The following is a 24,342-nucleotide window of genomic DNA, read 5'->3' on the forward strand; positions in this document are numbered from 1 at the left end:
TTCTATTTTATTTCGTAATTCTCCTGGAGAAATTACAGGAGATTTCAAAGCTCAGGAGGCATATTTGATACCAAAATTACACCAAGTCACAACCCTGGTGTGAACAAAACATAATACCTCTATACAACCGAGGATGAGGCACTGCCTAACAAGAAGGCTGAGAAGTCACTTTTCTGATCCAAAGCCTTATGGTAGAACTGTTGAAAGGTTTTCTCACTAGACCATCCAGCCTGTCTGAGAATAGCAGCGATGGGAACTTCTGACCTCTCAGCTGCTGACACCGACGCAGCCCTCGTTGAGTGCGCCTTGTAGATATCAGTGTCTACCCCAGCTGCAGCTAGAGTTACTCGTATCCATCTGGAGATGGTTTGTTTACTTATCCTCCCATGAGGCTTCTGATAGCTGATAAAAAGGAATTTTTCTGATCCCCTCAAACGTTCTGTTCTTCGAATATAATGTTTTAGATAATGAAGTACACACAGTCGTTTATCTAGAGGGTAAGCTTCCAACGTCATATCTCCGGTGATATGTCCTGGTCTGTCTTGTTTTAGTAGTTGACCAAACCAAAACGTAGCTCCACTATCTTTAAGAGTCATTTGCTCAATGTTTAACTGATGAAGCGACTGCACCCGCTGCGCTGAGGTTAGTGCCAAGAGGGTGACAAGTTTCAGGCTCAAAAGCTTGATGCTAAGGGTTTTTGCAGGTGCTAGCTTCCTTAAATGGTTCAACACCAATTTAACGTCCCAGATATGAGTGTACCTGGGTTTGGGTGGTCGAAGTTGAAAGGTTCCTTTCATAAAGCGGTGCACTAAGGGATGAGTTCCCACCGTAAAAGGACCATCTAAAACTAAAAATGTAGATAAAGCACTTCTTGCAGTGTTCAAGGTACTATAACCAGCTCCATGTTCAAACAAACTTGTAAGGAACTCCAATAAATTTTCTACTGATGATTGAACATAATTCCAACCTTTGTCCAAACAAAACTTTTTCCATTTTCTTATGTAGATACAGTATTGATTTTTAGTAGAGTCTCTCCATGAAGACATTATGATCTCCGTAGTCTTTTTATTCAGTCTCTTGAAAGGTTTCCGGAGATCCTGCAACATAATAGATCAATGCGATCCCAAAAGGGGTGAGTGACATTTGAGAAAGGTAGAGTTAGTAACCCTTTCCTCCTCTTAATTTCTACAGGTTTCCCTACTGTCATAATGTGGAGCAAGGGAAACCAAGACTGTGAGGGCCAATTTGGGACAACTAGTAAGCCCGTAGCTTTGTCATTCAGAATTTTCTGCAAGCAACTTGGTATGAGACAGAATGGTGGGAAGGCATAAAAATTCAACTTGGCCCAGTTTAGGGAGAATGCATCAACCGAGAATGCACTAGGATCAGGTAGCCAAGAGACATACCTTGGCAATTGATTATTCAGTCGAGATGCAAATAAGTCAATATCTGGGGAGCCAAAGTAATGAGTAATTTGGTTAAAAGCTTGCTTATCCAGTGTCCACTCTGTCCTATCATTGAATTTCTGAGACAGCTTGTCAGCTTCTACGTTTAGCTTGCCTGGAATACAGGAAATAGACAGCCAAATATTTCTCTCTAAACACCATTTCCAGATTGTATTTGCAATTTCATTGCAACTGCATGATCTAGTACCCCCCATATGCTGGAGATAGGTAACTGCAGTTACATTATCTATGCGTAGTAGGATATGGACATTTCTCATAGATGTACAAAAGGACTTTAGTCCGTGAAAGGCTGCCAGTAATTCAAGATAATTAATCTCATTATTCTTAGCCTTGACAAGCTCCTCGGCATTCCATCGCCCACCTGTGCTAGAATTTAGCTCCATACACTTAGCTCCCCATCCCGAACCACTTGCATCGGAGTACAACTCCAGGTCCGGTTCTTTTCTCTGAATAGACGAGTATACAATGTGCAGGTTTGCTATCCACCATTCAAGATCGTACCGAGCTGCCTGCGAAAGTTGCATGGGCCTATCAAAATGACCTTTGTTAATTTTCAGTGCTACAATTTTGTCTGATTCTAAAGCCCGATAGAAAAGCGGACCATATTGGACAGCAGGGAATGTTGCTACAATTTTCCCAATTGTTCTGGAGACTGCTCTAATACTAGGTTAGTTTGGAGGAGGTCTAAGCAACACTTTTTAACTTCATTTACCTTGTCAGAAGGAAGTGTAATGGACATATTCACTGAATTAAGTACAAATCCAAGGAAAGTAAGTTCCTGTAATGGTTTGAGTACCGACTTATCAGGGTGAATAACAAACCCAAGCTGTGATAAAAGGCTAACCGTAGCATCAATTGCCTTGTGTACTTTGGCCTTATTGTTACCAATAATGATGGTGTCATCAAGGTAACCCACTAAGATGTGATTTGCTTGGTGCAGTGTGGCGAACACTGGTTTCAAAATTTTGGTAAAGAGCCGTGGTGCAGTACTCAAACCATTTGGTAAACAAGTGAATTGAAAAAGAGTGTCTTGCCAAATAAATCTTAAGTACTTTCTATCTGAAGGGTGAACTGGGACCGAAAAATAAGCATCCCGGAGGTCCACTGAGGCAAGAAAACAATTTTCTGACATTAATTGTGTTGCTGTATGTATGCTATCCATCTTAAAATGCTGATAGCTCATATACTTGTTCAGGTCAGAAAGATCCAGAATAACTCTTAGCCCACCATTTTTCTTGGGCCGAGTAAAAATGTTGGACACAAACTCTCCCTTCTCATGGGAGCACTGTTCAATCACCCTTTTCTCAAGTAAGTGTATAATTTCTTGATTGATTTTAATTACTTCAGCTGTCCTGATGTGAAAACAGCGTGGGGGTAGTGAACGGTATGGTTTAATAGATACATTTTCAAATTCTAATTTATACCCTTCAACAGCTGATAAGATAACGTGATCAGAAGTAATCTTTCTCCAATTGTTTACAAAATGCCTCAGTCGGCCACCAATAGGAAACTTTGAATAATCATTAAGTAAACTCACCTCTTCAGCAGAAGTAGTTACTTTGTTTTCTTCCAAGGAGCACCCTGCTTTGGGGGAAAGGGGCTGTGGGAAGGCATTCTGCTCTGCGAGCCTGGGTTCTGCCACTGGTCTTGACCCTTGTTCTTGCGTCTTTTCCACTGGGGCTGCCCTAAAAAAGGACCCTCTGGGTTGCCTGACCACAAATCATGTTGGGCTGATTGCGCCCATCCCAATTCACGGGTACTGGTTTTATTCCTGGCATATGGGTGATATGAGTGAGTCTTGAATTGCTTGTCCTTTAATTGACCTCTCATCATCCCTGCAGCTGCCTTTTGTTACTCACTCAGGTCTTTCACTTGCTTAGCAAGATCATCTCCAAACAAGAACTTGCCCACTTGGGAAGATTTGCACAATGGTGTAAACTTCATATTCATATCAGGTCTGATAAGACGTTTCCTAGTGCAATTTAGCTCAAAATTGGCATTGCTGAGCAAAGCGAGGCAATCTTGTTGAGCTTCAGAAATATTCCCCGGGTCTAAAGATTGCAAAAATGCTGTCAAACCTCTGGTTAGTGAACGTTGAATTTTTTGTAGTTGCAGGTCTCTTTGTCTAGTTACTTGTTTTAGTTTGTCCCAAATGGGACCATTAACTCTTGGCACATCGACCAAGGGGCAATTGGTGGGTGGGGGGTATTTTCCCAAAGACTCCTCAAGAGCCTTTTCACCCAACTTGTTGGAGAGTAAATACGATGCAGACATCGCTAGATTATCATCAATTGCTTGTCCCATCTCTTGGGGCTGGGCAAACTTAGCGGCTAATGCCGGAATGCTTGGGCCTTGGCCCACATCACATTCACCTTCCCCACTCTCGAAATCTGGTGCTTGTAAATAGTCATCACTGACATTGGTCACATGGACCTGACCTGCGTGAAACTGAGAATTCTGATCATCATAGCCATAATTACTATCATCGTAAAAAGACTCGGCCTCAGAAGGGGCACTATCTTGATAACGGGTGGCCTGATTCTCAAGTGCTTTAGTCAAAAGCGATTCCAATTTAGTAAGTCTCTCCTCGAACTCAGAGTTTGAAGTTGAGGGGGATGGTTTATTCTTTTTTGGCTTGGCTTTTGATGATGGTGCCATATCGGTTCCTAAGCCCGAAGAGCCCGGCAGAGATTTAATATCTCCTTTGTCTTTATGTTTCTTGACAATTTTATTGGGCTTGGCTTTCAATAGTGCCATATCGGTACCTATGCCCGAAGAGCCCGACGGAGATTTGATATCTCCTTTATCGTGCGAAGCTGGTTGCTGGCTCGCGGAACGGGTCCCTGCGCCCGGCTTCGCCGGCGTCTGGCCCGGTGGAGAAACCGCACTCCGCTGCGACTGAGTCGCCGGCGGGCTGGTATCCACATTCAAGAGATCACGATTCATGATCTAAATTCCGACAGGAAGTACTCCAACTCGGAACAAAAGTCGATGTTAGAAGGAGGTTGTTAAAGAAAAAAGTTCTAGCACATTAATTCCAGCAACCAACTCGAAGAAGGGTAAGAAAAAACAATTTTTTTCTTACCCAAAATGGCGGAAAATGACTGCCAAAACAATGCTGCGAACGTAATGACTGCGCATGCGCTGGCAGGATCTCCTGTAATTTCTCCAGGAGAATTACGAAATAAAATACCCTTTTTACACAGGCTAAAATTTCCTTAACCCCGTACTATAGGTGGGGCTAAATGGCACGGGGTTAAGCTTAGCCCTCTTTCTTTTTACACAGCATTTTTGCAAAGTGGGCTAACCCCACCTTTAGTAGGGGGTTATTTGGCCCTGCAAAAAAGCAGGGTTATCCCAGCAATTGCGGTGCTAAGAGCGATAGTACGGGGTTAAGATCGCTAGTGTAAAACGAAAGTGGGCTAAGCTTAACCCCGTACTATAGGTGGGGCTAAATGGCAATTTAGCCCCACCTACAGTACGGGGTTAAGGAAATTTTAGCGTGTGTAAAAAGGTACGAGTGAAGTACTTGTACTACGAATGATCGACAAAAACCACTAGTCCGGGGTTAGCGAGTTTCGTGTGTGAAAAGCAAGCATTGCTTATCCGGGGTTAGCAATAACAATTTGGCATGTGTGAAAGGGAAAAAAAATAGTACGGGGTTAAGAATAGTACAGGGTTAGCGATAGTCCGGGGCTAAGAAAATCCTGTGTAAAAAGGTATAATATTATTCATTCTTATATATTTACAATAGACATTTTGTCAAGGTGAACTTTTCCTTCAAGTCGTGCATAACTTTACAAATAGCATTATGAAACACACATCAGTAATAAACGCTAAAAGCCTGGCTCACACCTTTGTGTTTTGACCCTAAGACAGGGGGGGGGGGGATTCGCCCAACCCCCAACCCCTCTACATGTTTCGTGATATCTCAGTATTTTTTTTTTTCTGGGTCCAATATTCTCTTACTAAACAAGCAGACAAAGTGGCCCATATTCTTAACTCAGGTTTACTTTAAACTCTATTCTAAAGCTGTGGTTTACATGTCACTATGGATATCCCACTGTGACACAACTATCTAAAAGAATGGGTTGAATTAATCAGCTTATTTGGCACTTATCAGTCACAACTATGTGAGAATGATTTATAAAATATCTTTGTATCATCAGAACATGGAGAAAAACTTAATAAATATAAGGGCCTGTATTCACATAAGAGGTTTCAATTGTACCATGGTAAAAACCATGCAGATTTTTGTACAAAATTACACTTATTTCATCATGTTCACTCAGAAAATTACAAGTAAATGTGCGCTTCTGGCAAAGTGCGCTAAAAAGGAGGCACGGTAATACAATAAATCTGAATAATCCATGCTTTTGTACCATTGTACAATTGAAAACTCTTCCGAAAAATGGGCTAGAGGGTGTATGATGGAAAAAAATCCTTGTCATTTTTTGGCTTCTCATAATGCTAGCACTGACTTTAGAACGTGGTCTACATTGGACCATACTTCAGAATAGAGGCTAGTGTTTGTAGAACAAGCAGCAATATACCTCGTATCTGGCCCAGTCCCAGGAAGTGTTCTGATGGGTTGGTCTCTTGAGGTGGCCATACTGGATGTCAAAGGTCGCCTCAGGAGAGTGAACGTTGACAGGGAACTCCACCTTGAGGAACTTGTGAGATTCATCCCAGTGGACCTGATGATAAAAATGATGATGTTGATAAAGATGATGATGTTTTATGTTAAAATAAAAATGATCAAAACATGGTTGTTATGATATGATTAATGGAAGACACACAGAACGTTCCTTTGGTTCAAAATAAATTGCCGTAACTATAGTACATGTAACTAGCACTTCATCTTCATCACCTTCACGGTTATCATTATCATCACCAAAGATTTGCAAACCTTAAATGTGAAACAAAATCTGTTCTTTGTTTCTTTTTATCCTATTTTCAAGCCTAAAATCCCTATCTCTCTTTATGCTTTTGAAAACATACCAAAAATTGTCATTCTTACAAGTTTCTAAAATCCCACTTCTAGAAGGAAAATTCTATTTATTGCCACTTTACCCTTGAATAACCTTTGAAATAGGAAAAAGCCTAATGGGTAGACCTGTCGTCATCACTACCACCAGTCTAGCTGTCGTTTCCTCAATGATATCTTTGTTAATTTTGCATCCCTTCATCCCAATCATTATCATCATTTTCATCAATTCCATTGCCATCTTCATCATCATAATCATAAACCTGGTCATCATCATTAACATCTTCATCATCATCAACATCAACATCATCATTATTATCAACATCAACATGATCATCATCATTATCATCATCAACATCATCATCATCCTCATCTGCTCATCATCAATACTGCCGTTTTCCTCAACAATATCTTTGTATGTAACTTTATCATCAACATCATCATCAACATGATGATATTCACTGTCTTCATCATCACCATTATCATCATCAACATGATCTTCATCATCATCATCTTCATTGTCTAAACCATCAACATCAACATCATGATCATCATTATCTTCATTGTCTTCACCATCATCATCATCAACATCACCATTAACATCATCATCATCATCATTATCATCATCTTCATTGTTTTCGCCATCATCATTAACATCATCATCATCAACATCATCATCATCATTATTAATACTGCTCTTTTCCTCAACTATATCTTGGTATGTAACTTTATCATCATCAACATCATCAACATGATGATCTTCAATATCATCATCATGTACATCATCATCATCATTATCCTCATGTCAAAATGTAAGTTTCCATTATACCTTTGTATGGAACTCCAGATACTTAGAATGAGCTCTGAGTACGATCCTCTGTTCAATGTAGCTTCTCTCACTGATCTTTAGTCCAACCTTGAGAGAAACTTGTAGAGGGTTCATCTCTACTATTTCAATGGATGTACACTCGTTCACGGGCTTCCTGTACAGACAGAAAATATCAATGAATTGACAGATTGAGCCATTATTTGTCTGCTGACTGGCTGGCGTTATTACTGTTGGTTGATTGTTTGATCGGTCAGTCGGTTGGTGTTGTGAAGAATTGTTTGGTAGATTAACGTGCCATGAACACATATCTGTGCATCCACTGGAGTGCCACAAACACATTTTCGTGCAATGGTCATACATATATTTATATGCCTATTGCATTTTGAGGAGTACATTGCATGCATGAGTGATTCCATTGTTCAGTTCAACTTATGGTCAAGAGGTTTAATATTGTCTCAGGAGTGATTCTCTTTTTTATAAACAAAACAATTAAATATAGACTCTGAAAAAAGATGGGACTTGCTGATTGCAGTGAATGGCACATTAAAAATTGATTGACTGTTGACTGGTGTTTTGAATGATTGTTTGGTAGATTAATTATTGATCGATTGATTGGTATGTTGATTGGCTTGCGTATTGGTTGTTTAATTGAATAATTGATTTATTGATTGTTTCATTGGTTGATGGCTTGGTTAATTTGATCGGGCACACACTAAAAGTAAATCTTCAGGTAAAATCACAAAATATCCTGTAAAACACATTCATATTTCAAATCTCAAAATCATAACTGTTTTATGGCATAGGCCTGTATTATTACCAAGCAAAGACTTGGAATTGTAATGAGATACATTTTGAAAGATTTTCAAAAGCTAGACATGCTTCAAAGATAAATACCAGGAGACCATCACAAGTTCGCAACTCTAATCATGCACAACTTTGATTTTCTACCAATCAACAGCGCACGATTGAGACTTACGATTGATTTTTATACTTGCGTTTAAACGCAACTCTTTTTGCAATGGACCCCAGTTGGTAGAGATCTCAAAATGAGTTTGAACAGAATCTAACAAAATTACCACTGAAGTGTACTAGTATGTGCTACATGGCTCCGAAAGAAAATGCATGATTGCTGAGAAATGAGCAAAATAAGCACTGAATTCCATCAAAATGTCAGGTATTTTTCGAAGCACTGTCCCACATATGCCTTTTCGTGTTAGGTATGTCATCGGAATTATCGGTTTTCAGCTAAAATTTCATGATTTTTATTCACCTTGTTTCAAGATGATAATCCATCACATCCCAGGCATCCCAATAGAGAGGTACATCATCAAACATCACAAACTGGTTGCCATAGTTACCACCATCAGGGATGACATCACTGCAAATAGAATCAACGACAAATAATTTTTGTTCAAATCTAACAGAAAGAGGCTTGCTTGAGCCCTGTAACAAGAGAAAAAATTTAATCAATTAAATATCTTAAGAGTGAATTTCATATACATATATGACTGATCAATAATTTATACAGAATGTGTATGAAACAATGGCTTTAACTGACTTTTGTCTTTACCGACCGATTGATTTGTGAGCTTTAAAGCGAGGTGCTCAAGTTGTGTTTGAATCTTCGTAAAATTTGCATAAAACATCATCTTATCCATCAATATCACAACCATCATCATCATCACAAACATCATTATCAACATCATCACAAACATCATTATCAACATCACCATAAACATCATTATCCTCGCCATCATTATCAAAATCACTACCAATGTTAACATTATCACAATTATCATCATCTTTAATAATAATAATATAGGATATTTATATTGCGCACATATCCACCTTGTTAGGTGCTCAAGGCGCTCCTATATTACCCGGCTAAGCTAGGCGTTCATAGCGCACACAGCTTCTTAAGGAATTACTTCCTACCGGTACCCATTTACCTCACCTGGGTTGAGTGCAGCAAATTGTGGATCAGTTTCTTGCTGAAGGAAATTACGCCATGGCTGGGATTCGAACCCACGACCCTCTGTTTCAAAGTCCGAAGACTAATCCACTGGGCCATAACTCTCCACAATTTTATTATGTCATCATCATCATCAACTTCATCATCACCATTATCATATTATCATCATCACCATTGTCATCATCTTTATCAACATTGTCGTCATCATCACCATAAACATCGTCATCCTCATCATCATCATCAATGTTGTGTGAGAAAACAAGAAGAATGGAGACTCACAGGTTCAGTTCCTCTGCTCTGCCATGCAGACTCGCTCGCACTAGTTCATCTGGGTCTTCTTCAGCAGGAGTCCACAAAGACCACGATGTGTTCATTCCAAAACTGTTAACTATCCTCAACAACATCATCATCATCATCATCATAATCATCAACATCATTATCCTCAACATTATCATCATCATCACCATCATCAACATCATCATCATCATCACCATCATCAACATCAACATCATCATCATCATCCTCAACATGATCATCATTATCATCATCATCCTCAACATCATCATCATCATCATCAACATCATCATCATTATCATCATCATCCTCAACATCATCATCATCATCACCATCCTCAACATCATCACCATCATCATCATCAACATCATCATCATTATCATCATCATCCTCAACATCATCATCAATCCCAATCATCAACATCATCATCAATCCCAATCATCAACATCATCATCATCCTCAACATGATGATCATCATCATTATAATCAATATCGCCATCATCATCATCATCATTCCTATCATCATCATGTTGTGTGAGAAAATAATTGGAAAACAGAGACTCACGGTTTCTGGTAGACAGGTTCGAGTCCTCCAGGCTTACTCAAGTTCATTTGGGTCAATCTTCCGCAGGAGTCTACAAAGGCCAAAAGGTGTTCATTCCAGAGCTTGTAACCGTTGCTGACGGCTTCAATCCGAGCAGGGACAGGAGTGGATGATGGGGTGCACTGAAGAACAGTTGACACCGACATTGCGGGAATGGTTACCATAGCTACAAAATTAATAAAAATAATTTCTCTCAGTTTGTTTTGCAGTATTTGAACATGTTGATGATAATAATAGGCATTTATATAGAGCCATCTATCTAGAAATATTCTATTCCAAGGCGCGTTGTTATTATTATTATTGCCCCGGCTTTAGCTCGAGCTGCCTTTCAGCGCTCATGCATTCAAGGAATTAATCCTGCTGGGTACCCATTCACCCCACCTGGGTCGAGCACGATGTGGATAAATTTCTTGCTGAAGGAAATTACGCCATGGCTGGGATTTGAACCCACGACCCTCTGCTTCATAGTCAGAAGACTTGTCCACGGGGACACAATGCTCCACTAAAAGGGGCTTATACAAAGACTTGTAAACTTTTACGCAAGGTTCGATCTGAGCTGGAAAAAAGGCTCCTTCAGCCATTGTAAACACTGTAAAAGGAAAATGGTAACCATAAATGCAAACAACATAAATTACATAACATAATTACAAATGGTCCAAGTCAGTGTCATACGCAGGGGGCGGGGGTTACAGGGGTTCCAACCCCCCCTCCTAATAAACTTTTTTGGTACGAAACAACCAAAACGACCTCACATTTTAGGTGAAGACCTTTTCTTTTTTTGCTTGTCAACTTTTTATTCAACCTGAAACCCCACCCCCTCCCTTTCAAAAATCCTGCGTACGCTACTGGTCCAAGTGGCAAGTATTCTTGCAGATCATTCACAAGTTTGGTCTAGTTTGGTACAAGAGGGATGAGAATGTATAAACAGAAATGAAAGATAATGCCAGTTGTGCTATCAATTTCCGAAATCAGTTTCTACAGAATCCAAACAAACGAATACCCAGCTGTCTGTATGTTTGAATACTAATATGTGCCAATGAAAGAATTCTCTAAAAAATTCTGCAGTTGCTGGGAAATTAGTAAAACAAGCATGAAATTTTGAGCAAGAAATGTCAGGTCTTTTTCAAAGCAATACAGAATGCACTGTCCCACGTGTGCTTATCCGTGTTCAGTGATCTTCAATGTGATTTCACAAACTTCAATAATGCAACTGTACCGGACTCTATCAGATTTGGATTAAGGATGATATAGTGACAACCTTGTTTTTTATTATCAATGTTTACTGCAACTCCTTTTCATTTACGTGTATCGTTAACACCAGGGTTGGATCCAAGATTTTCCAAAAGGTGACGCACACTTTCCCGAGGAAAAATTTGACAAGCCCAAAAAATAAGGTCATGCAAGGACATTTCGTCCACTAAAATATTAAACAAGCAACAAAAAAAAGGGCTTCACTTTCAAAAGGGGGAAGGGCAAACTTGTGTTTTAATTGCATTTTCACATTACAAATTTTAATTGTGCCTCTCAAAGAGGGGGGGGGGGAGGGGCATGAGCTGGTTGTGCCCCCACCTCCCTGGATCCGCAAGTGGTTAACACCTACAGAGGCACACAGGTGTTTATCGATACAAACAGACACCTACATGTAGCATGGATTTGGGGGATGAATAATGAAAAGAACTTGCTTTACTCACCAAAGTTGTCCTCATTTTGAGAACCACCGCCCACCTTCTTTGCCTTCTTGGCCGGTGTAGGACTATCACTGCTTGACCCGGAAGCATTTGACATTGACCCCTGGCCCAGGTCAATCACCTCTGTGCGCTCCCAGCTTAGATGGTTGCATATGACCTTTGACCCAAGCACGGACGAAGGCTTTCCTCCCTGCATGACACAATGGGGAAAATTCAGTTTGATAGAAATGAAAATTATTTTAACTGGTTTCATCTGGCTCCAATGTAAATTAATGTTACTAAAAGATCTTAATCATGCAATCGGCATGAACCTTGAAAATGACAATGAAAACAACAAAAAATTAAAAATAATGAATATAATAAATTTAGCAAGTACAGTTTAATACATACATATGTACATACATAAATAAATAAATGAATAAACACAAATGAATGACTAAAGAAATGAATAATAAAATAACTTAATAAATAAAAAAATTATCAAAATAAAATGAATAATTAAGTAAAATAAATGAAACAATAAATTAGAATGAAATGAATAAATAAATAAATAAATAAAATAAATAGTAGAAAACAATGCAAAATTTCATGCAAATATTTAATTCCTGACCTTGATATTCTGGGACAGTGAGTTGATTAAAATAATTTTCTCCAGATCCAATTCCCTGCTCAAAGCTTTCATGTCGGTAACAGCATCTTCTACAACCTAGGGGACAGAAGGTGAAAATGGTTGAGATATTCGCCAAAAAAGATTTGTTTTGTTTTTATTTCAAGCATGGAGAAACTGCGTCTTCAACCACTCCACCATTCAAATCATCATTTATCTTCATCATCATCTTCATCACCACTACATGTATCACCATTATCATCATCATCACCATAGTCATTATCACAATCATGATCGTGTTCATTGCAATAATCATTACAATCGTCATCATCATCAAAATCTATGGATTAGTCTTCTGACTTTGAAACGGAGGGTCGTTGGCTTGAATCCCAGCCGTGGAGTAATTTCCTTCAGCAAGAAATTTATCCACACTGTGCTGCACTCAACCCAGGTGAGGTGATTGGGTACCCGGTCGGAAAAAATTCCTTGAATGATTTGAGCACCTACGCAGCCCAGCTACATGTAAAGCCGGAGTAAAAATAATAGCAGGACCCGCTGGGAGAACAGTTTTCAGAACTAAAGTGGCTCCCCTGGGTAAATATACCTATATCATTATCAACGCCTCAATCATCACCATCATAACCTTCATCATCATCACAGTCATCATGACTAACGATGATCATCATTATCAACACCATCATGTCTATGAATATCATGATCTGTATCACCATCATCACCATTGCCATCAACATCAATCTTTATCATAATAGTCATAATTATCTTAATCATCATCATCATCATTATAAATTGTCCAAACACCATCATTTTTATAAACATGATGATCTACATGTATATCATCATTACCATCATTGGCTTTATCATCATCACCATCTCTACATCATCATCATCATCATATTCATCACCACCACCATCATCATCATCATAATCACCACCATCATCATCATCATCAACACCATCATCATCATCACATCACCATCATCATCATCATCATGACCACCATCATCCCCATCATCATCATCCCCACCATCATTATCAACACTATCAATCAACACCATCATCATCATCACCATCATCAACACCATCATCATCGTCATCATCATCACCACCATCATCGTCAACATCATCATCATTATTCTTCATCATCATCATCACCACCATCATCACCATCATCATAATCATCACAACCATCATCATCAACATCATCATCATCATCATCATCTTCATCATCGTCATCATCATCAACACCATCATCACCACCACCACCACGATCATCATCTACCTACCTCCCTGATGCAGCTCCCTGGTAGAACATCGTGGAACTGATGGAGGAGAAGTCGTTTCCATTTCTCCGAGATGGTTTCCTGCATCAGGGCTTCTTTACCAGCGGGCTGAAGGGCTGAGAGGAACTCGGCCAGCTGCAACTTGTGTTCTAACTTCCTATTCAAGTACTTGATCTATTGTATATGGATGGTACGTAGAGGAGAGAGGGAAAGAGCGGGCATTGACGGGGGGGGGGGGAAAAGACAGAAGCAGAAAGAGATACAGAATCCCAAGGGAGATATGGAAAAAGAGAGGAAGGGGAGGAATGAGAAAGAGAGGAAATAGCAGGGCGAGAGATAATGAGAAAAAAATATGGCTCTATGACATCTGCTCCGGCGAAAATGCTCCGCTAATCTGCACTTAAAGCGAAACATAAAACCTAAAACCTCCAAAACTAAGTAAGCCCTACTCCTTATCTTTACATTATTCTAAACCAATAACTCTATTACAATCCTAAACTCTAACCCTATGCCTCTGAGATTTTAAGACCAGAGCAATTGTCGCAGGAACAAACGTCGTGTCACCAAAAATATATCAAGACAATTTTAAAAGAAAAACAGCAAATATCACTGAACACAACAACCAAGATGTACATGTACTAGCATCGAGAGCACATATTTTTGTGCCTCAAACTACCTGCTGAATCATATGACTTAGCTCCCCTATCAAGCCAATGGCACAGTCCATATATAAGATAGGAGTTTAATACCCCTTTCAGTAACTCGCTGGCCCGGGCCAGGCCCGGGCTAAGTCGTAAAATTTTGAGTTTATGAATGGCGCGGGCCAAAATATCCCGCGCCAGGCCCGGGCTATTTTGGTGCTGCTTTTATCAGCGCCAGGCCAGCACCAGGCGCCGACCAAAGAGTTTATGAACAGATAGCAGCACCAGGGCCCGGCCAAAATTCCTCGCACGGTCAAAGGTCACACAATTCTGGCCGTGCCTCCGCATCGCGTGTACATCAAATTTACCGCGCGAATATTCAGCGAATACGGAGCACTTCCATTCTGTATATGGCGTGTTCAGTTACCATGACAGTTTGCCCTTACGTGCCCGAGTTTTTGAATGGATGATCGTAAAAGTGGCGCGGCTCTGCTATAGTTACTGAAAGCATTTTTTAACGCTTGGTGCGGACTATTTTAGCGTGGGCCTGGTACGGACCCAAAAATCATGAGTTACTGAAAGCTGTATGAATGCACGTCACATGTATGGGCACCTGTGTGAATGTACATGTATTTTACCTCCCCTAAAGTTCAAGTGGATCGGTCTATATCCCAATGCCCTCTCAGCAACGATGGTCTATTCCATTTGACAATGAGGGGTGTTTATCTCACCTCTGCCTGTGTGGTGAAGGTACCCTGGTGAAGCTCAAGGTATAACTCCCCTTGCCATGTGCACAGGTTGCCTCCATCTTTCTCCACGGTTGAAAAGAACTCCTTCGGCGTGGAAGGCTTGACCCTCGGGACGCCGTCTACATCTTTAAGTCTCTGCATCCTCTCCAGCATATCTTTCCTGCAACCAGGAGGTCAAATGTCAAAGGTCAAGATTAAATCAAAATCGGGAGTGTGCTTCATGAAGCATCTTGTCGATGATGTTTACTGTCCAATTTGTTCTGAGCCAATCAGATGCAAGGATTTCAGTAGCTTATAACATTTTGTCATAGAAACTTATATCACATGGAATATATTACATGGAATGCACCAATGGAGGTCAAAGCTCAAAGGTTATAACAATATTTCATTTTAATAAACTTAAAATCATTTCTGTGAAATTTTGGTACTTCAGTAATTTTTTACTGTCAACATTATACCAGTCAAAATGGTCAAAGGACTTCATGAGACGAGGGGATTAAATCTTTATAATTTTCTTCAGTCAGAAATTTACCCACATTATGCTGCACTCAACCCAGGTGAGGTGAATGGGTATCCGGTAGGAAGAAATGCTTGAGCACCCAGGTAGCCCAACTAAAGCCAAGGTAATAACAATAGCAGGGCCCACTGGAACAGAACAGTTTTCAGAACTGAAGTGGTTTCCCTTGGTATATTACATGAAATGATATATTATTATCATTATTATTATTATTATTATAATCACTTTGTGTGGAAAATCCAATCCAAAATAAAATATCATTATGGAATCTGTAAGATTTTTTTTCTTTTTCTGCTAAATCCAAATGCCCAGATACAAAAACACATGATGATAGGCATTTACATAGCTCTATCTGTCTATAAATAATCTTTTCCAAGGAGCATTGTTTTTATAATTATTATTACCCCAGCTATAACTCAAGCTGCTCAGCGCTCAGTGCATACAAGGAATTAATCAAAATACAAATACTGTATTTTAGGGCCAGTCACCCTTGCCCAAAGTAAGGCATATGCATGTGAGCTAACATGCTTCACTCCAAATGCATACATCTGTTCAATCCACATGGTACAATAGAATGAAGAGGGGGCACTTACGTTGGTCCACCGCCTCCATCACCAAAGCCATAAAGCATCAGACTGTGATCAGAGCGTCCTTTGTCTTGGTGGTTTTTGGCATTCTTCAGACACTATATATGTAAAAAGGAAATATTTTCATGATGAAATGTGCAACTGAATACCAGCAACTACGAACTGGTCTATTGAGATTGATTGAATCAATCGTAGCTCTTTGTAAGACGAGGCCCATACAGTAATCAACATCTGGCAAACATTCAATTAGTGTTAAAAGTAGTATTCGGTTGCCAATTGTTAGTAAAAAGATACAATGTTTCGAAGTTTTACTACAAGGCCTACTAAACATAAATTATACATAAACAACATACATACATATATATAACAGGTACTTATATAGTGCTTTACCAAGAATATGATCAAAGCGCTTTACAATAAACTAATAACAACAATAATAATAACAATAATTACATTAAACAGCATTTAAAAATGTATCTACAGGGATCGGTGCCTGATCTTAATACCCTGTTGATCCACAGTTAACGGAACTTGCCCAAAAGGTTATCCGGCAGGCTCACAAGTACTCACAAAGGCCCGACAAACACTAGGCCTACGCTTTATAAGATGGAAGTAGAGAATGGAATTCGACTGACCTCTTCAACGTTGACCCTAGCATGGTAGGTGTCCGTTGGAGGGAAGTGCGCAAGACATTTGGTACCATCTATGCCCTGCCACCAGAAAGTATTGTGCTGTAAAAGAATGTAAACAAAAATGCTTTTAAGTTGAAAAGCTTGGGCAACCCGAAGATAATCGTAATTGCAAAGATGAGGAATTCAAAATGAAGAAAATCCAAACCCATTCAAATTGTGTTTAAGGCTTTAAATTAATCTACAGATTATGGATTCAGGGTGTATATTGTACTGTAAATTAATGTTTAAAAAAAGCTTGGGCAACCGAAGATAATCGTAATTGCAAAAAATGAGGACTTGAAAATGAAGGAAAAAATAAAACTGTTAATTAAATATTTGTCATAGGAAATCCAAAATCATCCAAATTGTGTTTAAGGTTTTGATGTAACTGAAGGATTATGGGATTCAGGATTCAAGATGTCAAAGCAATTTTTTTTTTTTGGGGGGGGGATTTTTTTTACAAGTAAGAAGTGAGTCAAAGCAATTTTTTTTTTTTGGGGGGGGGTCACTATAAATATGAAGTGAGTTGATCACTTTAATGCAAAGTAAAACACTTTGTACCTGTATATTCATACCAGCTTGAATTTACTTACAGGGAATTTATTGACGATACACCAGCTCATCTTCTGCGTAACGAACCTCTTCATTCCTCCTCCCGCCAATATCTGAGGGAGCTGAGCAGAGTAACCGAAGGTGTCGGGTAACCAGTACTGTCAAGAAAATAATGATAATAATATAGGGTATTTATATTGCGCTCACATCTACCTTGTTACTGTAGGTGCTCACGACACTCCTATATTACCCGGCTAAGCTAGGCGTTCATAGCGCACACAGGTTTTTAAGGAATTACTTCCTACCGGTACACATCTACCTCACCTGGGTTTTTGTGGATCAGCACATTGTGGATCAGTTTCTTGCTGAAGAAAATTACGCCATGGCTGGGATTCAAACCCATGACCCTCTGTTTCAAAGTCCGAAGACTAATCCACTGGGCCACAACGCTTGTCAAGAATAAAATATTCTCATGACTAATTCTGCAGAGATGCCAACTGTTGGAAATTTGAATTAGGGAGGCACAAATCTCAACCCTTATGGACCGCATCCATGACCTGAACAAGGGGCAATTGAAGCCCTGGCTTTGAAAATGCTCTCTGGTGCACTCTGAGCCTTATTCTGCAGTAATTGACATGTTTAATAAATGAAATTATTTCCATTAAAAAAAATAACATATTACATTTTTATTTATTTCTTTTATTTATTCATTCATTTATTTCTTTAAAAACTATCGGATTAAAGGTGTTGACAGTAAATGGTACGAGTTTTTATTGGGAGCTTACGTTTTGTAGTGAAAATTTTCTTTGTTAAATTCTAGGGACCAAAATGACCTACATTTCGTAGTGATTTTTTAAAATTTTTTTTTGCTTGTTAAATTTCTTAAGACCACAATGAACTTCAATTGGTAATGAAATCTATGTTTTACATCTGCATTTCAGGGAAGCAATTATCTGCGGACAATCGTGGCTCTATTATGCTTGTGCATGGGCCCATACATTTCTTTGTCACAGTTGATGCTGGATGCGCTAATGCCCAGGGTCCTGAGTCAAACACTATTAAAGGGGAATGAAACCTTTGCAACAAGTAGGCTTCTGTCGAAACAAAAAATTCAAAGAATAAGAAGAAAGAAAGTTAGAGAGAAATCAGAAAAATAATGAGACAGTTATGAGCATTTGAATATTGCAAGCACTAATGCTATGGAGATCCTATCATTGGCAATGCGACAAGATGTGTGATGTCAGAAGTGAACAACTTTCCCTTTGATGGACTATAAAATACCCCCCAAATGTCTCTTTCTGTTTTTTCTTATGGTGATACAAACTCTTTATCCATGATGTAGTCTTTAAAAATCTATATTATATGCCCCCCTATAGAAAGAACGCATGATCTAAAAGAGGCAGTTTAAGTGAAATATATACTGAAGTAATGAGTAGAGTTGTTCACAAGTGACATCAGACATATTTGTCGCATTGCCAATGAGAGGATCTCCATAGCATTAGTGATCGCAATATTCAAATGCTCACAACTTTCTCATTATTTTCTGATTTTTCTCAAACTTTTGTTGATCTGTTTCTTTGAATTTTCTGTTTTCACACAAGCTTTCTTGTCCCAAAGGTTTCATTCTCCTTTAACCCTTTCCCTCACCTCTGTACAATAACTCCCAAACTCTTCCTTGAAGAACCTCTGTCCGTACAGGACCTGCCTGACGAACGATTCCCCGCTCGGCAGATTACCGTCCATCTCCACCCAGCACCCCCCTACAGGGATGAAGCGCCCTCTCTTGGCCAGGTCTTGTATCTTCCTGTAGAGCGATGGGTAGTCACTCTTCACCCACTGAAATTGCTGGGCCTGGCGATAATGATATTCATAAATATTGGATTATTAAAAAAAACCTTTTCATGAGATTTATATACAGTGTACTGGTAATTATGAAGAAAGATTCTTGAATTACAAATGGGTCACATTACGAAAATCTCCTGTTTAAATCTCTCCGAGTTAGCCCTGGCAAACTCGGAATTGAAACATTGACTTCTCTGCAGCACCCCAAGAAAACTTATCTGTCCCCCAGACCACAGAATGCCCTCGGGTGTGATAAGGGCATAAAGGGCTTGATAACCACAGAATATACAACTACTGAATTCCTACTAAGCTGCATAGTTGAATGATACTCTCCTGTCACAAAAGTTGTCTCTCTTTAATATTACAATGGAAAAGTTGTTAACAAGAATTTGTATCCCAGAATAAGCTTTAAAGCATGAAAATTTGATTGGAAATAGATGAAATATTACTCAAGAATCCTCTAAACACAGACATGATCAACTTGCATTGCGAAGGGAGTAGCCAAAATATGTTGTTTACACAATAGTCATCGCCCATCACTGACCTTGGCTGTGGTTTTTAGTTTTACCGCAAGTGCAGATTAATCTGACTAGCTTGAATTTCTGGACATCATGATTCGTTTTCTTGTTAGTTATTTCATCTTCATTTTATAAATAAGACTTCTTAAATTGATAGCTACCCCAGATATAACTTTGAATTTCTGAAAAGGACCGAGTATAAGCCAAGATATGTTATATTCAGTGTCTCTCTGCTGAGCGTGCTGTCAACGCTCTTCATGTGTTCGTATCGAACGGACGCATTTTGCCTCGTTTAAATTGAAACATTGACTTCCGAGTTTCCCATGTAGACAGTCTTCGGGAACTCGGAAGTCAGTGTTTCAATCTGAAAGACAGCAAACTCGTTATCATTGACTAGTCTAATTCATAGACCAGACTACTGTTCTATAAGTGTATTTTTGGTTTCTAATGTAAATGAGAGGGGTGTGAATCACTTCAAATCTATTAATTAAATGATGGAATTATGAGGTTAAGCGTGGCAATGATAATACTAATAAATAATATTTCTTAAAGTATGAAAAATTAGATCGCAATAGATATTAAAGAGTGAGTATGCACTCATTATTAATTGCACAGATGGAAATTGGAGTAGATAGTGAAACAGCTAGAAGAATGAGGAAGGAGGATGAGGCAGAAGGGAAGAAGAAGAAGCAGAGGGAGAAGTAGATAAAGAAGAAAAAAAGAATCAATGAATGATGATATCAAGCGTAAGAGTATAGAAGAAAGAGGGAGAGAGGAGAGAGGGAGAGATGACCATGACAAAGTGATACAGGCAGGAGCAAAGAGAGAGGGGGAGAGAGATGAACGACTATAAATTGCGCCAACAAATGTCTGAGTACAAGACTATCCAACCTATTAAATGGGTTTCATTGATGCGGTTAACTGTTGCCCACAAGGGGCTACTTGTGTTTACTTTCTTTGATAAGCTTCTTCGAGTTGGAACTCTCCCCTCTTTCAAAGGCAATGACTCAAAGTTTAAACGAGAGGTTTTCGTCATGCATATTTCAAGCCCAGTTATGTACATGTACGTGTATATTCAAAAACAAGGTTTATATCTCCCATCCTATCTTTACATTTCTAATAATGCTATTTTTGAGGAAATGTTGTAACTTACTGTAATTCTGTTCTTTAACATTTTGAATATCTGTAAATGCTGGAAAATATCAGTACTGACCGAACAAAAACGTTGCTAGTGCTAACAATGTGTTAACACAGACCCTGTTACAACCGGTAATGTGATAGCGATGCCTAGTGCAACAACATTGAAATAAATGTTTTGACTTCACAATCCAAAATATGTGACTGGGCTTACTGTTAGCACTTTTAGGCCAACAACATTTTTGTGCTGCCAGCACAGATTGTTATAGGTCAAGTTCATCCCAGAAAATGTTGATTTGAATAAATAAAGAAAAATCAATCTAGCATAACGCTGAAAATTTCATCAAAATCGTTATGGAAAAAAAAGTTATGGAATTTTAAAGTTTCACTTATTTTTCACAAAACATTGATATGCACAACTCAGTGACATAAAATGAGTAAGTCGATGATGTCCATCGCTCACTATTTCTATTGCTTTTTATTGTTTTAATTATGCAATTTTTCATTTTTTACAGATTTAACAATAAGGACCAACTTGACTGAACCATATAGTATTAAACAATGCCAACTACACATGTTCAGGGAAGAATCGATCATTGTTTCACTTGACAATGAGGAGAAAATTAGAATATTTCATATTTCACATGATAAAGTACAAAAAATAGTAAGTGGATGACGTCATAAGTCTCCTCATTTGCATACCAACCAGGATGTGAATAGAACCGTTATGTGAAAGTAAGCGAAACTTTAAAAATGTCATAACTTTCTTATTTTACATCCGATTTCTATTTCAAGTTTCATGCTTTTCGGATTTTTCTCTATTTATTCAAATCACTTTTTTATTGGGGTGGACTTGTCCTTTAAACCCTAAAATGGCTGGGATGTGGGGGGGGGATATATCATATTCCCCTCAAGGCGAGTAAATCTTCATACTCGTACATATGGATTAAATCTATAGCTACCACTACTTCTACAGTGCCCTCTTACCTGGGAGAAGGCAAAGTTAAGATCCGGGTAGTCCTCAGCAAGACTTAGGACATTAGACCAGGTCCTGGCTACCTTCCTTTTGGTCTCTGCATAGGGCCAAAGCCAGGCTAGGAATAAAATGCAATTAGTACTTGTTAAACTTCCAGTATCGATATTGATATCTGGGGTGGTGAGACATGGGGGCATGGGGTGACTGCCCCCCCCCGTGATATTTTAAGAATTGAATATAAGAGAGGGGGAAGAAAAATGGTAGAAAGGGGTTGAAACCAAAGAAGAGGTTGGGGGCATGCGAATCTAGGGTACCCATATAGGTCAATTGTAAAAAGGAAAAAAAATATGGCGTCAGATTTATGTCATTTAGATTGTCTTACCTCTCCCCCTACCCATAAATGTATCCTGGCATGCCCCTGAACAATTTATAAAATGACAGAGAATAGAATCCAATAAACTGACCACACAGTATGTAGGGGTATTAAAAAGATTCTGGTAGATGTTTAATTGCTGAAAAACACCATGAGGCAAGTCCATAATACCTGGGACCTTCATGAAATTTTCAGTCTTTCTTGTTCTTTTGACAGTCTGTAATCTTCTCAAAGGACCATGAATTGGTCAGTTTATGAAGTGAAGTTACACTTGAGAAAAATGGGGGTCGGATGTACAAAAAGGTTGATCATTTTATGGAATTGCCCCATGGTGGACTTTACAGGAGGGATGAAAAGCTCACCAGAATCAATATGAGCATTGGCTATCGCATGGATGGTGTGAGCAGAGTCTCCGTTCTTTTCCTCAAGGAATTTCCTGCAGATATCCCTAGCAGCCTGGTAGGTCTCTGGCTGATCGGCCGAACAAGCATTCATCATTCGATTGACGGTGTAGAGAGCCTGATATCCGCGTTCTCGGTCCTCGGGTAAATACTGGAAAGAAACGGGGATTGAAACGTTTACCGGTATCAGCAGAACAAGGTTCACCATAGGCCTAAACTGAGCTTTAGAGCGCTACAAGATTCAGAAGTACCCTCACCCACTTCATGGGGAGTATTCCAGCTATGGCGAGCAGTTCATCTACATTTTTGTCCAACGAGAATATCAGACCTGACAACGTTCCTTGATTTTCATTGGGTGAAAAGCAATGTCACTATGGTAACTGTCCGATAAAAGAGAGTTGGTCAGATCAAACGTCCAACAAGTTCTTTCCCGAAGCACTCCCTGGCCCATGTACTGTACATATAATTACTCACTATGATTCTAAAGGCCATCGCACACCACACGACTGTTCGCGATCTGATTTTGGAACAAATTGCATTTTGCTCATAATCTGAAAATGTGAATGGAACATACCATTTTATTTTAGGTTCGAATTAATTGAAAGAATACTAATACAACCATTTTGTAAGATTGTAAGCCTTTATTTTGGAGTAAATGCCAAATTAGTTTCAAATTGTAGCCAATCGCACGACTGCTATGACGTCATTACGACTAGATATCATATTTGCTTTAAATCTAAGAAGGATGATAGCACAGTCACAGATTTGAACATAGGTATTCATACAATGATTTCGAACATTACACAATAAGATATTCCAAGTCCCATTATAAGCATCGATTCCTACTACGTTTTATTCCAAAATCGGGTCCGCAGACCAATCGTAAGGTGTGTGGTCGCCTTAAGAATGACCAGAAACCCGGGTGGAGAGTAGCTGAACTGAACTGAACATAGCTGCATGCAACAATTTGTTTATTTAAAGGGGCAGTAGATGTATACTGACCTTAACCATATCAACTAATACTTCAACATCCATCATCAAGTCATAAGCATCCCGGTTGAAGAGACCAAGCTCAGCTTGGGATAGTGTGAAAGTGCTATCCATTATGGGCGCATCGATCAGATCATTCCCTGCTCCTAGGATCTTATTGCAAGCCATCTCAATGTAAAGGTGTTCATATCTACATTGGGGAGAGAGAAAGACATGAATCCAGGGGCCCGTCTTACAAAGAGTTGTGATTGATCTGATCAATTGCAACTATGGACGGCCAGCAATGTCAACATCTATTATGCACGTTTGTTCAAAATATTTTCTAGCTATGGTGTATATTCATGCACTCGTTGTTTTCTTAAAAAGTCACTGTGCTTTTCTTTGTTTACCACGGACATTGTGCAAATTTCCTGTAGAAAAAATTATGACACTGATGGATTTCCAGAGTTACGATTGATCCAATCAATCGTAACTCTTTGTAAGAAGGGGCCCAGGGCACCATGTTATAAAGACTTACAATTGATCAAATCAATCTCAACTCTATGAAAATTAATCCATACCATATTTTTTTCTACAGGAAATTTGTACAATCTCATTAGTAAACAAAGAGAATCACACTGAATCTTCAAGAGAATGATGA

General features: G+C 39.0%; 2 protein-coding genes across 2 annotated transcripts in view; both read right to left on the reverse strand.

Moving 5' to 3' along the window:
* The window catches only part of LOC121406387 (alpha-mannosidase 2C1-like), a 46,878-nt gene that overhangs the window by 5,877 nt on the left and 16,659 nt on the right, over window positions 1–24,342 (reverse strand). Inside the window, exons 7-21 of the mRNA XM_041597426.1 lie at window positions 23,715–23,892; window positions 22,674–22,863; window positions 21,950–22,056; window positions 19,113–19,316; window positions 17,507–17,623; window positions 16,878–16,973; window positions 16,249–16,340; window positions 15,121–15,298; window positions 13,752–13,922; window positions 12,451–12,546; window positions 11,844–12,030; window positions 10,114–10,318; window positions 8,553–8,660; window positions 7,283–7,436; window positions 6,020–6,163 (exon numbers count right to left, since the gene is read on the reverse strand). Coding sequence (XP_041453360.1) covers window positions 6,020–6,163; window positions 7,283–7,436; window positions 8,553–8,660; window positions 10,114–10,318; window positions 11,844–12,030; window positions 12,451–12,546; window positions 13,752–13,922; window positions 15,121–15,298; window positions 16,249–16,340; window positions 16,878–16,973; window positions 17,507–17,623; window positions 19,113–19,316; window positions 21,950–22,056; window positions 22,674–22,863; window positions 23,715–23,892 — 2,227 coding nt within the window. The remainder of the gene's footprint in view (window positions 1–6,019; window positions 6,164–7,282; window positions 7,437–8,552; window positions 8,661–10,113; window positions 10,319–11,843; window positions 12,031–12,450; window positions 12,547–13,751; window positions 13,923–15,120; window positions 15,299–16,248; window positions 16,341–16,877; window positions 16,974–17,506; window positions 17,624–19,112; window positions 19,317–21,949; window positions 22,057–22,673; window positions 22,864–23,714; window positions 23,893–24,342) is intronic.
* LOC121406385 lies at window positions 991–4,531 on the reverse strand. The gene is made up of 2 exons (XM_041597425.1): window positions 3,004–4,531; window positions 991–1,097 (listed from the first exon to the last, which is right to left on the reverse strand). The coding sequence occupies exon 1, from the start codon at window positions 4,410–4,412 to the stop codon at window positions 3,318–3,320; it is 1,095 nt and encodes a 364-aa protein (XP_041453359.1). The 5' UTR covers window positions 4,413–4,531; the 3' UTR covers window positions 991–1,097; window positions 3,004–3,317.

This window comes from Lytechinus variegatus, chromosome 19 (assembly GCF_018143015.1).
Source record: "Lytechinus variegatus isolate NC3 chromosome 19, Lvar_3.0, whole genome shotgun sequence".
Classification (NCBI taxonomy): domain Eukaryota; kingdom Metazoa; phylum Echinodermata; class Echinoidea; order Temnopleuroida; family Toxopneustidae; genus Lytechinus; species Lytechinus variegatus.

Coding starts and splice junctions, on each gene's coding strand:
- LOC121406385 (XM_041597425.1), bottom strand. CDS start 4,412: ATGAATCGTGATCTCTTGAATGTGGATACCAGCCCGCCGGCGACTCAG.